Genomic DNA, 13,833 nt, shown 5'->3' with positions numbered 1-13,833 from the left:
GTTACATTAAATTGGCATAGTAAAAGGAAAGTACGATTTCGTGAAACATCTGGAAGTTTAAAAATGGGAGTTATATAATAGGCTTCAACTCCATTTTCCAGTCTCTGAAGTCAAGATGTTGACTTCCTGGCAAAACAACTAGTAATGACCTGAGTTGGAAGGCAATCAATAAGCACAGGATATTTGTTTTCTTTGGCTGACTTTTGTCTGAAGAGATTTCTGTCTGGTTTGACAGGTATTTTTTAAAGGGTTGTGTCCATCTCAACTTGAGTCCCTGCTTGATTATTGTATGAGTTGTCTAGACACATTAATCTCTGAAAGTATAACAAAGGAGTTATTGGCAGTTACTTTGTGTTTCAAAAGTTGATACTGGTGAGACTTCTGGTAGTAGTGATAAATGAGTGATAAATTTTAAGCACACTGATCAGGTCTTTGACCTCTGAAATGTAATGAATCCTTTATTTTTTTCCTTCTCCTCCAGATCAGCTCCAATTTTAGCAGTATTATTGCAGAAAAGCTACGGTGCAACACCCTGCCTGACACGGGCAGACGGAAACCCCAGGTCAATCAGAAGGATAACTTTTGGCTGGTGACAGCACGTTCCCAGAGTGCCATAAACAACTGGTTCACAGATCTGGCTGGAACTAAGCCCCTCACTCACCTTGCTAAGAAGGTATGTTACAGGAGAGGCAGCCTGGCAGGGCAGAGTTTAATCTGTGCTTGTTTCTCAAGGTTTTCTGAAGGCTTTTACTGTTTGCACAAGTTCCTTGTTGTGAAGCTTTCAGCTTGCAGAGTGGATGTGGGATTTGTAATGCCCTGACTGTAGTCATCCACACTTTGAGATCTGGTCTCTAGGCTGTTATTTTGAGGTGTGTTCAGCTTTGCCTTTTGGCTTGTAGGACACAACTGATTTATTTTAAGGTTCAGTTGTTTTTCAGAAGAGCTGTCATTGTTGCCTTTGGTCTGTTGTTTAGATTAGGACATTTCTGTTGTGGAGGGTTTCTCAAGTTCTCAAAAGTCTTAGTGAGAATTACTGAAAATAATCACCTAGACTTCTGCTGCAGTGAGATGTTTCTGCTTTTCAGCAGAGGGGAGTACCTGTGCTATCACTTGGTCTTGGCCAGGCTACAGCATTTCTATGCCCTGGAGTTTAGGAGTAGATATTCCCCTTATAGCTGTGAATTCTGTAGAGTATGAAAAAAGGTCTTACTCTGGCATTTTATCAGGCCTGATAGCAAGGGAGCTAGCTCTCTCTCAGGAGAAGCCTACAAAAAAGTGCTTGTGAGTCTGGTATGCACCGTGGAAAAGTCATAACTCCCAGTTGCAAAATGGTCTGAGTCATTCCTGGGGGGAAAATAAAGTAATCAGATTTTCCCAGTATCTGACTCTTTATAAACTTAGTCCTTCTTTGTGTTTTGACTGTCAGTTTCCTGAGGTCATGGTAAAAGCTTGAACCTTTCAAGGTTTTCCCCTGTTTTTCTGCTATGATTTCCATTCATTTTTGTGAACTTGGATGTGAAAGAGTGACTGTCAGTAGCCAGGTAGTCTGACTTTGAGGCATCAGAGAGCAATTGGGAAGGATGTAGGAAACATAGCATAAATGAACATCAGTAATTCAGGGACTTGAATATACCTGCCGGATGGACCTGTTTCTTGTGAATTTTTTTCATTCCTCTGTGAAAACACACATACTTTCACTCTCCAGAATATTGTGTGGAAATGAGCCCCACAGCTGTACTCTTCCCTGTGATGTGTTACTGTCTCCTGGTTTATAGTCCTGCAGCCTGATTATTTCACTGGTATCCTCCTGTATTGTATCTTGAATTTTGAATCTTGGATTAATGAATTCCTTCCTGCTATGTACTCAGCTCCCTCAGTTTCTCTCAGTCTTCTGTTGAGTACTCATGATATTGTGAGACATCTGTAACCACTTGGTTTTGTATACAAAGTGAAGAGTCCTTCCTTCCCTCTGCATGGCAGATACTCTGTTACTGACTCAGTCTGTATCTTTCATAGCTCTTCATGTGCTCTCTGGAGGATAACCTCCAAGATGTTTGCAGGATTCAGGGCATGGATTTACAGTGGTGTAATTATATGTTCTGTCTTCTTTCAATTTGTTTTGTTTCTGTTTGTACTGAAATGCAGCTCTGGTACTGTTGCTTTCTGACCACAAGTGAATTTTGGCAGCAGGCTTTTTTGAGGTAGAGGTACTGTGTTGCTCTGTTGCCTTTTTACCTTTTTCATACTTGCTGCAGGTATAGCTGCTTTAGCTGCTTCAGTTCTTATTCCAAGTGCTTTGTTCAGTTTTCCTTCTCCATTTCATTACAGGTGCCCATCTTTAGCAAGAAGGAAGAGGTTTTTGGTTATTTGGCCAAATACACTGTTCCAGTAATGAGAGCAGCGTGGCTCATCAAAATGACCTGTGCCTATTACGCTGCCATCACGGAAACGAAGGTGAAAAAGCGTCATGTCATTGATCCCTTCATTGGTAAGCACTCTGTGGGCAGCACTGCCTTTGGCCAGCACAGCTGTTTCCTTCTAAACCTGCTCTTGCTTAGTAAGAGGTAGCCTGGAAATCCAAATAAACTTGTTTCCTGCTGATAAGTCCTTGGGTTCTGATGTGAGTAACTGAGTAACAGGGCGACCTGTGAAAGTACACTGAAAAATAAGTCTTAGCAGCCATGGAAGCCTTACTTTTCTTTCTCCCTGTTAAGTTCTACTGAGCTCCTTTGCTGCCTTACCAGTTTTTTTTCTTCCATTCAATGATTGTAAAGTTGTAATTTAGTGATGACTGATTAGCTACTTCCCAAGTGAGTATGTACCTTTCCCAGAAAATTTTGGTATGTTACTCCCTGTTTGTGTTCCCAATTTCATTAAACATTACTGGATCCAACATCTTTGCATCCTGGCCTGCTCCAGATTGCTGTGGTCTAGAAGAGTTCCCCTGACTGTGTTCTGCTTTTTTTGACTTTCCACCTGTGCACCATCCTGATTCTTTCCTGCTCCTCTTTGCCACAGTGCTCACTGCTAACCTCTTTTCTCCAGAATGGACACAGATCATCACCAAGTACCTGTCAGAGCAGCTGCAGAAAATTGCAGAGTTCTACAGACAGCTCCCAGGGCAAGGCTGTGGTTCACCATCAGGACCAATGCCCCAAGAGGTGGAACAGGCTTTGAAGCAGTGGGACTACAATGAGAAACTGGCTATGTTCATGTTCCAGGTGAGGGACTGGTGGGAACTGCTGGGTTGGTGTGAGCAGAGGAGGGCAGGGGGAATGGATGCCACATGATTTATTTCTGCAAGATGCTCTCTTTCCTAGTGAATAGACCACTAGGACTGGATGCAGTTTTGAGCTCAGTAATAGGACAGGGGTAGCACAGAACTGTGAAAACTTCCAGAGTTATTTCCACTGTTGGAGTGCACACTGCTGCTGCTCAGCCTTACCTTAGTGGAGGTTACTTCAGCTTTCACCATTTGCTCTGCTTTTATCTGTGTGCAGGATGGCATGTTGGACCGGCACGAGTTCCTGACGTGGGTCCTGGAGTGCTTTGAGAAGATACGGTCAGGAGAGGATGAATTTCTGAAAATGCTCCTTCCTTTGCTGCTGCGGGTGAGAAATACACTCTCAGCTTGCTTTAGGAGGGTGCTCAATTCTGCTTTGGCCATCCCCTTCCTATTGCCTAAGGTGATAATGAGCTGTTTTGCACCAAGAACACCAGGGAGTGTCCCTGTGAGCATCCTTCTCAGCTCATGCAAGGATGTCTTTTTAGTGCTGCTCTTTTCCAGTTTTTATTCTCCTTTATCCTTTTTCCCTGCACTGGACTTGGTAATCCCTGCCCATGCCACAGCTGTGATAGTTCCACTGGCTGTGTACCAGTACATGGAAACTGCTTTTTTCTTTCTTTCTCTTGTAACAGATTCTGGAAAAATGTTTGAATCTCTGGGAAGGCTGGGTGTGGGTACATTTTTACACATTAAGTCATTGCCAGAGAACATTTCAAGGCTTTTTCTGATGCTTAGTAGCCAGTGGGTGATCCGTGATGCTAAGGAGCTCTCTGTAAAAAGGAACTGCCTCTTCAAGGCAGTGTCACACAGTGTAGTACATTGGGAAGGTCGGGGTTTTTTCTTGTGTTCCTTGTGACCAGGATGTTTGCCCTTCCTTCATGTTCCCTGCAGTACTCTGGAGAGTTTGTGCAGTCTGCGTACCTGTCCAGACGTCTGGCCTACTTCTGCACCCGCAGGCTTGCCATGCAGCTGGATGGTGCTGGTGGGCACCCACCACACATCCTGTCTGCCCAGACAGGGAATGCTCTTCCTTCAACTCCCACCCCTCAGCCAGCTGCAGGGAATCCTCCTCCCAGCCCTTTCAGCGACTTACTGCTGTGCCCCCAGCACCGGCCGGTGGTGTATGGGCTCAGCTGCATCCTGCAGGTACGTTTCAGTGGTGGGGATCCTGGGGTCAGCAGGGACAGTTTGTGTGCCACCACAGAAAAGTCATTGCAGTCTGAGTCAGCAGCTTTGTAAGTACAGAAATATCAAACCATGATTATCTCTGCTGATGTGTTGCAGAGCTTTTGTCAGACAGTGCTGTAGCAATGCCCTTGACTGACTTGCATAAGAAAAATGGTTTGGAATAGGGCCATTTGCTCTACTCACAGGTGCCCCACATGGCTGGGAAAGCTTTACAAAAGAAGGGATGAGAAAGAAAGAAAGGGCTATTTCCCATGTGTGTATCAATAACAGGTTTTCATCCAGGAGAGGATGAAAGCTCTCTCTCCGGGGTAGCCTAAAAGTGCTTTGTAATTTTGTCAACTCTTAAAGACAAACATCCCCCTCATCAGAAAAAAGTTCCCACAGAACAAAACAACAAAAAAACCAGCCCACAACCAAACAGCACACACAAGAAACAGCCCCTCCCACTTTATGGAAGAATGTGGTGATTTAGGAGTGGTAGCAGGCTGTGAAAAGGAACTACTCTAAACTCATAATCTTTGTAGGTGGGATTGATTAAACATTACTTTGCAATAAAAGGGCAAAGTTGCCAAAGCCTTACTGATAGATGTTCAAAGAACTGGTGCTGTTGTGACACTGGGGGATTCAGTTCTCAATGTCCTTGTGTCAGAAAGAGGCAATTTCTGTTCAGTGTGTGCATTCATTTATGATTGTGTTTTTCTCCTTCAAGAGGAGAGTGGCTAGGTGAGGTGGGTCCATGCAGGAGTGGAGATTGTTTCTTCGGGGGAGAAAAGACTTGTTAAAGCAGAGAAGGTTCCAGAGAGTGCAGAATGAAGCAGGAGTTGGAGAGGAAGAAAGCACAAAGCTTGGGAATCTGCTGCTCAAGAGAGGAACTTGAGAGGAAGGAGCCCTGGCAGGATCAAGAAGCAGCCAGCCAGCTCTCAGAGAAAAAGAGGAAAAGAAAAGTTCTGTAGTACAGTTGGCTAGAAGTAAGGACCTTTCTAGAAGCAAGGGCTAGAGAGCAATGCAGGTTATAAATAAACATTTTGCATGCTTATTAAGTCTTGTTTGCTTTCTGGTCAAGACATTTAGAGGGTTGTGGTTTTTTTTCCTATTTTCTATGTGATAAAACATGTCTCTAATATAAAAATCCTGTATTTGGAGAGTTGCTTTAGGGAAAATAGATGAGCATATGTACCTCAAAGGTTTGTCTGATTTGGAGTTCAGGCACAACCTGCTTAAAAAGTTGATGTTGGTAAATAATAGTCTGATCTTTAGTATGTCTCAGTGGCTTGAGAGTCTAAAACAGCTTTGTGAGCCAGAAAATGTAGGGGAATATCATAGGAGTTGTTCAGTGAAGTTTTGTCTCTGTTTATTTGAGTGTACAAGCTCATAAAAGAATGAGAATGCATATACCATGGTATTATTACTATAATAATCAGACTTGTGATTATCAAACAAAATGGTTTCATTAATTTAGGTCTGTTACCTGATGTTTCTTCTCAGACTTTACACTTGATGACAGTTTTAAGTCACCAATATAAATGCCCCTTCTGGACCATGAGGGTTGGATTGTGCATTGGGGGTGTGAGTTTGTAGGATCCAAAGGGTTTTTCAGAGCTTAAAAAAAAAATTAAACCAAACAAAACCAACCCACCCAGATAGTAAATATGCTGTATAGAGGATAATGAGTGCCTTGGTAATAGGATTAAGTAGTAGTTAGTTCTGTAGAAATGTAACTTAATTGTTTTGACCTTAATTTGCTCAGTGATATTGACTTTTCTGTCTGTTGCAGAGTATAATTCTGTGTTGCCCCAGTGCCCTTGTGTGGCATTATTCCTTGACTGATAGCAGGATAAAGACTGGCTCTCCATTGGACCACCTGCCTATAGCCCCATCCAACTTGCCCATGCCAGGGGGGAATTCAGCCTTCACACAGCAGGTGAGCTTCAGAAAAGGGAGCTCTTGTGGTTTGGGTAACAGCTGCATCTTAGCTCTTTCAGAATTTCCTTTTCATGTTGTGTGATAAGCAGATCTGGAGGTGCTGTCTCAATCCCTAGGAATTAAGTGCTCTCATTCTGCTGTAAGCCAGATAGTGATGTCCTTGGAAGATGAGCAGAATCTAACCTTAAGTGGAATTGCTGTCAGTCCCTTTGTTTTCTAATAATTTTGTTCACATGACTTCTAAGGCATCTTTTGTGTGTTTACCCAAGTCCATTGTTTCTAGGTTCGGGCGAAGCTGCGCGAGATTGAGCAGCAGATAAAGGAGCGTGGCCAGGCTGTGGAGGTTCGCTGGTCATTTGACAAGTGCCAGGAAACCACAGCAGGTAACTTGGTGTAGGTTAAAGTTTGTTTCCCCCTGATCCATGTGCTATTCTGACAAAACTCCTGTCTGGCTATTCTTCTTGGTTTTTTTCCTATTTACTATTGCTTGTATTTACTGTCAGCAGTAAGACATGGCTCTTCTTCTTTCTAGAGCAAAATCTTATAAGGGTACATTTCTCCAGGTATAGGGGGAGTTTCTGTTACTAGGAGCTGGAAATATTTACCAGGGAACTGTACTCTTGTCAGTGTGCTGTGCTCTGATCTGCCCAAAATCTGCTGTTGGCCACAGTGAGAGTCAGGACATTAAGCTGGATGGACCCCTGCCTGACTGGTACAGCTTTCCTTGGGTAGTGAGCCCAAGCAATGAGCTCACATTCTCACAAACTTCTTATAGAATTGTAGAATGGTCTGGGTTGGAAGGGACCTTAAAAATCAAATGGTCTCAATTCTCCTGCCACGAGCAGGGACACCTTCCCTTAGATCTGGTTGCTCAGGACCAATCCAGCCTGGCCTTGAACACCTCCAGGAATGGAGTATCCACAGCCTCTCTGGGCAACTTGAGCCACACCCTCACAGGGAAGAATTTCTTCTTAACATCTAGTCTGAGTCTATCCTCTTTCAGTGTAAAACCATTCCCCTTTGTCCTGCCCTTGTGAAAAGTTTCTCTCAAGATTTCTTGTAAGTCCACCTTAGTGTGATAGGTGACAGTCAGGTCACCCTAGAGCCTTTTCTTGAGGCTGAACAATCCCAGTTCTCTCAGCCTTTCCTCCTAGGAGAGGTGTTCCATCCTTTAATCAACTTGGTGGCCTCCTCTGGACTCCCTCCAGCAGCTCCATGTCCTTGCTGTGCTGGGGAGCCCAGAGCTGGAGGCAGCACTGCAGGTGGGGTCTGGCCAGAGTGGAGCAGAGGGGCAGAATCCCCTCCCCTGACCTGCTGGTCCTGCTGCTGTTTGGGCAGCCCAGGACACTCTTGGCTTTCTGGGCTGAGAGTGCACATGGCTGGGTCCTGTCCAGCCTCTCATCCCCCTGCATCCCTGAGTCCTCCTCTGCAGGGCTGCTCTCCATCTGTCATCCTGGATCAGTACTGGGGTTGCTCTGCCCCAGGTACAGCCTTTGTACTTGGCCTTGTTGAACCCCTTGGGATTCCCAGGCGCCACTGCTGAAGCTTGTCCAGTCCCTGTGGATGTCACCCGTCCTTCAGGACTATCAACCAAACCACTCAGCTTGTGTCATCTACACACTTGCTGTGGGTGCACTTGATCTGTGTCTGTGTCACCACTCATCACTGATGTCCATTGGGACTCTGAGCTTTTGGTCGCTATGATCTGGATGTGACTGTCCCACCAGTTTCTCATACACTGAACAGTCCAGCATGCTGCTGCTGTGTAGGTCCTCCCATTGTCAGAATAAAACAGTATTTTGGTGGCAGCACCAGCCATGGAGCCATGTATTAACAGACTGGACCCATCTGTTTCTTCCAATGTCATTGCCTGTGAGTCGAAGGATAGAAGAGAAAATAATCTCTGCTCCAGAATCCCTTTCTAATGGTCTGTCCCAAGGTCCTGAAGTCCCTTTTGATTGTTTTTGGACTACACTTGTGACTTAATCTTCTTCTGTGGAGGAGACCAGTAAAGTCTGAGGGCTGACCAGGCTAGGAAGTTTCATGATTTCATGTCCTTAACCTGAGCACCAGGAATGCATCAGGCTTCCCTTAGAGAATGGTCCATCTGGCATTTGGATAAAGGGTCCAAGTCCTCTCTTCCACTTAAAAGAGAATCACCTATAACTACAACCCATCTTCCTTGTGGAACTGGTCTTGATATGAGATGTAGGCCTTTCTGACCTTAGCTGACCTTGGCAACACATCTGCTGTTGCTCTAGTCTGTTGTACCAGGTGCCAAATACACATTTTTCTTCTCTGTTCTCTTCTAGGTTTCACAATTGGCCGTGTCTTGCATACCTTAGAAGTTCTGGACAGTCACAGCTTTGAAAGATCTGACTTCAGCAACTCTTTGGATTCCTTGTATAACAGGATATTTGGGCTGGGTCCAACCAAAGACAGTCATGAGGTGCTCTGGGACTTGGCTGCTGGGCCCTGGTCTTGGATGTGGCTGTGTTCTTGTTTATAACCACACTGTTATTGTCCTGTGTCTGCAGAGAGCTGACTAGGTAGTGGCCTTTGGCCAAGGGACATGATCTCCATTGAAAAGGATTGCATGCAGCTCTGTTAGGGAGGTACTAAAATGAGAAGGGGGGGGGGGGGTCTGTGCTCTAGAAAGTCCAACAAATAGATGTAAGCTTGAGAGAATTCACTGATGAAGGAGGTCAGTCTGCATACCAGATTGGTGCTAAGGACTTGTTATGTCAGTACTGGCCTGGTCACATTTTGGGCTGGCTGCTGATTCCTGGGAGCTCCCAGTTCAGGTTCCTCTGAGCCTGGGAGCTGATGTATTTATGATGTGTAGGACCATGGTGCATCCACTACTGCAGTGATTCCTGAAGAGGGCAGGGCTGGCTGTTCATATACTTTGTATGAGGGTGTTGAGAAGTTGTGTTTTACTCAGTGCTGTGATTAGAGAGATGATTTTCTGAAGCAGAATCAGTCTGGAGATTTTTCAGGGGCTGTGGACCTCACATTGCAGAATGCAGTCAAAGCAGGAGGGCTCTAGCTTGACATGTGTCCTTCCTATTAGGAGGAGGAGAATGTAGCAGTGTTCAGTCCCTGTTGTGTGGGGCGCAGACCCACTGTTATATCTGCTCCCCTCTGCTGCTTGGCTCAGGTTCTCACTGCAGTGCTTCCACCCCCCAGATCTCCCCAGATGATGATGCAGTGGTGGCCTTGCTGTGTGAGTGGGCTGTCAGCTACAAACGCTCGGGGCGCCACAGGGCCATGGTCGTGGCCAAGCTCCTGGAGAAGCGTCAAGCAGAGATCGAGGCTGAGGTAGGTCCTTATTCCTGGAAGGCTGGGAGCAGTAAAGGAGAGCTGAAATTACCTAATTCCTGTTACACTGACAGGCAAAAGCTGATCTGCACAGTGCTTCTTGTCACTGGTGCTGCTAATTATGGCATTTGCTCCATCTGACCAATGTAGGTCATAAATGAGCCTGTGGGATGGTGCACATCCCATTTCTGGGATAGATTTGAGGACAGCTGATTGTAGTGCAAAAGCACTGACATACTTGGAGACTCTGCAGTAGCTTACAGAAACCTGTGTGGTGACTTGCTTATAAGAGCAAGATAGAAAAATTCTCTTCAGGGCTTCTTCTTTGAGATATGTGGATGGGAAGTTTCTCCTCTGTGTCAGCAGTTGGTACTTTTTTCTGTTTCTACAGAGATGTGGGGACTCTGAAGTCGTGGATGAGAAGGGCTCCATCTCCTCAGGCTCTCTGTCAGCAGCCAGTGCTCCTGTCTTTCAGGATGTCCTTATGCAGTTCCTTGACACTCAAGCTCCTATGCTAAGTATGTAATAAGAAATTGTGGTCTCACAGTTTATAGCTTTCCCTCTCTTAAAAACTTTGAATTTGTGTGCAGTTCTCTTGTGTGTAGGTATGGGGTGTCTCTAAATTCTCTATCTGGCTTCCTTACAATTCAGAGCTTATCTTGGTCAGGGAGGAAAAGCAACTTGCAAGGCCAGATGACAAAAAGATGGTACAGAGGCTTTTCTGTTAACAGAGCATTGGCCAAGGATAAATGAGTTTAATCAGGAATTACTTCAGGCTGAGAACTAAAGGGAGATTTTGAACTGGTGACAAAGCTCTGGCTCTGATGGGAAGTGCTGCAAACAGGTTAAGTGGGATAGGATAACAGGTCTGAATGATGAAGGCAACTGTTGGTACACCCAGGAATAGCACTTAAGTCCAGTGGCTCTGGGCTATGACATTGGAGAGCTTTTGGCTTACTTAATTGCTAATTTTTGAAACTGGACTTTCTGCTTTTAGTCCCTGCTGTAATCTCAGAACTGTGTATCAGTCACTGTGTTGACATCTCAGGAAATGCTTTCCCTTGCCCTCGGTTAGATGGCTGATGTTGCTTACAGTGGTGCAGAATTACTCTGATAGTCCTGACTGTCTGTGTTGTCCTTTCAGCTGATCCTGGGAAGGAAAACGAGAAGGTGGAGTTCTTTAATCTGGTGCTGCTGTTCTGTGAGCTGATCCGACATGATGTCTTCTCCCACAACATCTACATGTGCACGCTCATCTCCCGGGGTGATCTCGCCATGGACTCTCATGGGCCTCGCCCTCCCTCACCCTTTGATGACCCTGCTGAGGAACATGACAGGAAGGAGACAGAGGGGAGCAGTGGCATCAAGCTGGAGGTGAGAGCATGAGCACCAGGGCCCTCCTGTACATCTGTGTTGTGCTTGCCTGTTTTTACCAGCTTTGCAGCCTCTTTGCTGTTGCCTGCTGGAGAGTGTGCCACTGACTCCTGCTCTTCCTTCCCTCAACTTATTTCCTTAGCATTTCAATTAAAAATTATGTTCTAAGTGACTGGAAAGGACCTGCATATTGTAGAAGGGTAGATAGGAGAATCTTGCATGGCTTGATACAGAGCAGCATATTATGAGGTGTATCAGGCTCCAGCTTGCCAGGCACCATGGGTGTGGTGGCATACTGCTGTCACTGTCCAACATGGACATCAATGTAGTCAACAAATATTCTCTTGTTCCCTGATGCATCACTGAGATGTAAAGCTGCTCTGTCTGTTCCCAGGACACAGGTCTTTCAGAGCCCATGGACATTGACCACAACCCCAGCATGCTCTTTGATGACATGGAAAAGACAGACTTTTCGGTACGTTCAGCATTTCCTGTTACTCAGTAAGTAAAGTCACGTGTGGTAGTGAGCCCAGGAGCAGCATGTGCCTTGCTTTGTGTGTCTGCTGGAAGTGGCTGGGTTGTAAGGCAGTTCACATTGCAAAAGGCCCATATCACCTATTTATGTGGGTTGGTGTTCATCAGGGCAGAGTGAGTCCCAGTTGTTCCTGGAGCCTCTTATGCTCTGGCTACTGCCAGCCCAGTGTTTGGGCAGGGTAGGAAGTGGGCTGCTTGAAAGTGGATGGGAAATGAATGGCCATGATGGCATCAGATCAGGAGTGTGACCAGTTGCAGAGGTTTTCTTGATCCTGGAAGAAGACACTACTCTGCTTTCATCCTACTCTATGACCTTCATTACTATTTCAGAGTTACAGTTCTTCATATCTGTGGGCATGGTTCATGGTAGTAGAACACTTTGAAGCACTAAGCAATAAAATTAACTCGTGGTGCTTGAAAAATTCCTGAGTACCTACATCTATCCATCCATCTCTGACCTTTCAAGGTACATGTCAGCCAGGTGTGATGTAAAGTTACATGCTTTCCCAGAATCTCACTTCTGTGGAAGGGGCTGTTCCAAAACTCTAAGCTACAAATTTATTACTCCTATTGTGTTATTTCCTGTTGTGTTTAACCTAATATACAACATGGACCAGAAGCAAAAATAGAAATAGTCTCTTGGCACATTATCTTGGTTTTTGCTTTAAGAACTGGCTGGTTTTCCAGCCCTTCCTTTTCCTACTCCTTTTTAGGCCTGAGCAGAAGTACATTCCTTCAGCAGTCGTTACTGTTGCATGACCATGTTTCCTAACTACATGTTCTTGCTCTTATGTCTCCCCAGATGTTTTCTCCACCAATGCATTGTGAATCTAAAGCCAGCCCTTCCCCTGAAAAGCCAGATCCTGAAAAGGAAGGAAAGACTCTGCTGAAGGATAAGTCTGTGGAAGGAATGCTAGCATCCCTGTATGACCAGCCTCGGCACATCCAGTATGCAACACACTTCCCTATTCCTCAGGTACAGCACCTGCTCCCAACTGCTGCCCTGCTCTTGCCCTTGTCATGGGGCTGCTGTCTCTCCCTGCTGTGCCTGGCTAAGGAGCAATCCTGCTTTTCTGGATGGCTCCTTGCTTACTCCCAGAGAAACTTCTGAGATGAAGGTTTTCTTTTTCTTTTAGAGAAGTGAAACAAGATTAAAGCATTCAGCCATGTAGTTGCTAATGCAGTTGTCTCTTTTGGTTCCCCAGGAGGAGTCATGCAGTCATGAGTGTAACCAAAGGCTGGTGGTTCTTTTTGGGGTTGGAAAACAACGGGATGACGCTCGCCATACCATCAAGAAAATAACCAAAGACATTCTAAAAGTCTTAAACAGAAAGAGCACTGCAGAGACAGGTTAGTGGAGCTGGAGACACTCCTTTTTGAAGTAAGAGCATCTTTCCAGTTGGCTGATTCCCTTGTCTGGAGTCTCACAGTGAAAGGATTTTACTTGATCTACAGTGTCTGGTAAGAGGTACTAGTGAATGAGTCTGGAATGGTGCTCTGTTTTCAAACATGCTAACCAGCAAGTAAGACAATTGGTTTCCTGCTGGTAATATGTTTAATTAACTTGTCTTCAGAAGAGAATTGAGTCATACAGTGTTCAGAGTGAGACCCTGGCCAAAACTTTGGCTTTCCATATTTTATTTTATTTATTCTTTCATTCGGATCCTTGCAGAAGAAGGAGAAAATACTTTGCCAATGCATATTTGGCAAAGACTTCAGTAAATGTATCATTCTGTTACACTTTAGGCATGTGCTAAATGTGTAGGATAGAAAATTTGGATAGCTGGGTCAAAATCAACAGAAAGCATCTGATGTTCAATAGCTGAAAAACTGGCTACAGTTTTTCTTTCTTAGTCTGATGCCTTAAAGGCAACTTAAAATGTGGTGAAAATATGATGCTTTAAAATGTGGAGTGCTCTGACAAAGAAACTTTTGTGGCTGAGCATCTCCAGTCCAGAATGCCTGTTCTCATCAGAGAATGGGTGTATTTCCAAATCAAGGCAGAAGGATACTCCAAGGAGTACTTCCATTTGGGATAAACTTGGTGTATGCCCTACTGCCATTCTTAGGTTAGGGATTCCTTAACTTCTTTTTTTTTTTTTTTAATTAAAGATAGTCCTTAATCAACCTAAGGTCTAGGACTCAGGCCTTCTGCCTATGCTTCATGACAGGGGCTGAACTTGCTGGGGAACTGTCAGAAGCTTATG

General features: G+C 44.9%; 1 protein-coding gene across 3 annotated transcripts in view; it reads left to right on the top strand.

Annotated features, from left to right (window-relative positions):
- The window catches only part of MED12 (mediator complex subunit 12), a 34,846-nt gene that overhangs the window by 974 nt on the left and 20,039 nt on the right, over window positions 1–13,833 (top strand). For all 3 annotated transcript variants that reach the window (XM_074551637.1, XM_074551636.1, XM_074551635.1), the window contains exons 3-16: window positions 482–673; window positions 2,329–2,488; window positions 3,046–3,221; window positions 3,501–3,611; window positions 4,178–4,432; window positions 6,249–6,395; window positions 6,681–6,780; window positions 8,710–8,846; window positions 9,587–9,718; window positions 10,110–10,236; window positions 10,863–11,092; window positions 11,487–11,567; window positions 12,429–12,602; window positions 12,832–12,976. In XM_074551637.1, coding sequence (XP_074407738.1) covers window positions 482–673; window positions 2,329–2,488; window positions 3,046–3,221; window positions 3,501–3,611; window positions 4,178–4,432; window positions 6,249–6,395; window positions 6,681–6,780; window positions 8,710–8,846; window positions 9,587–9,718; window positions 10,110–10,236; window positions 10,863–11,092; window positions 11,487–11,567; window positions 12,429–12,602; window positions 12,832–12,976 — 2,167 coding nt within the window. The remainder of the gene's footprint in view (window positions 1–481; window positions 674–2,328; window positions 2,489–3,045; window positions 3,222–3,500; window positions 3,612–4,177; window positions 4,433–6,248; window positions 6,396–6,680; window positions 6,781–8,709; window positions 8,847–9,586; window positions 9,719–10,109; window positions 10,237–10,862; window positions 11,093–11,486; window positions 11,568–12,428; window positions 12,603–12,831; window positions 12,977–13,833) is intronic.

This window comes from Zonotrichia albicollis, chromosome 14 (genome assembly GCF_047830755.1).
Source record: "Zonotrichia albicollis isolate bZonAlb1 chromosome 14, bZonAlb1.hap1, whole genome shotgun sequence".
NCBI lineage: Eukaryota > Metazoa > Chordata > Aves > Passeriformes > Passerellidae > Zonotrichia > Zonotrichia albicollis.
The sequence above is the reverse complement of the archived record's forward strand: the minus strand, read 5'-3'. Positions and strand labels throughout refer to the sequence as shown.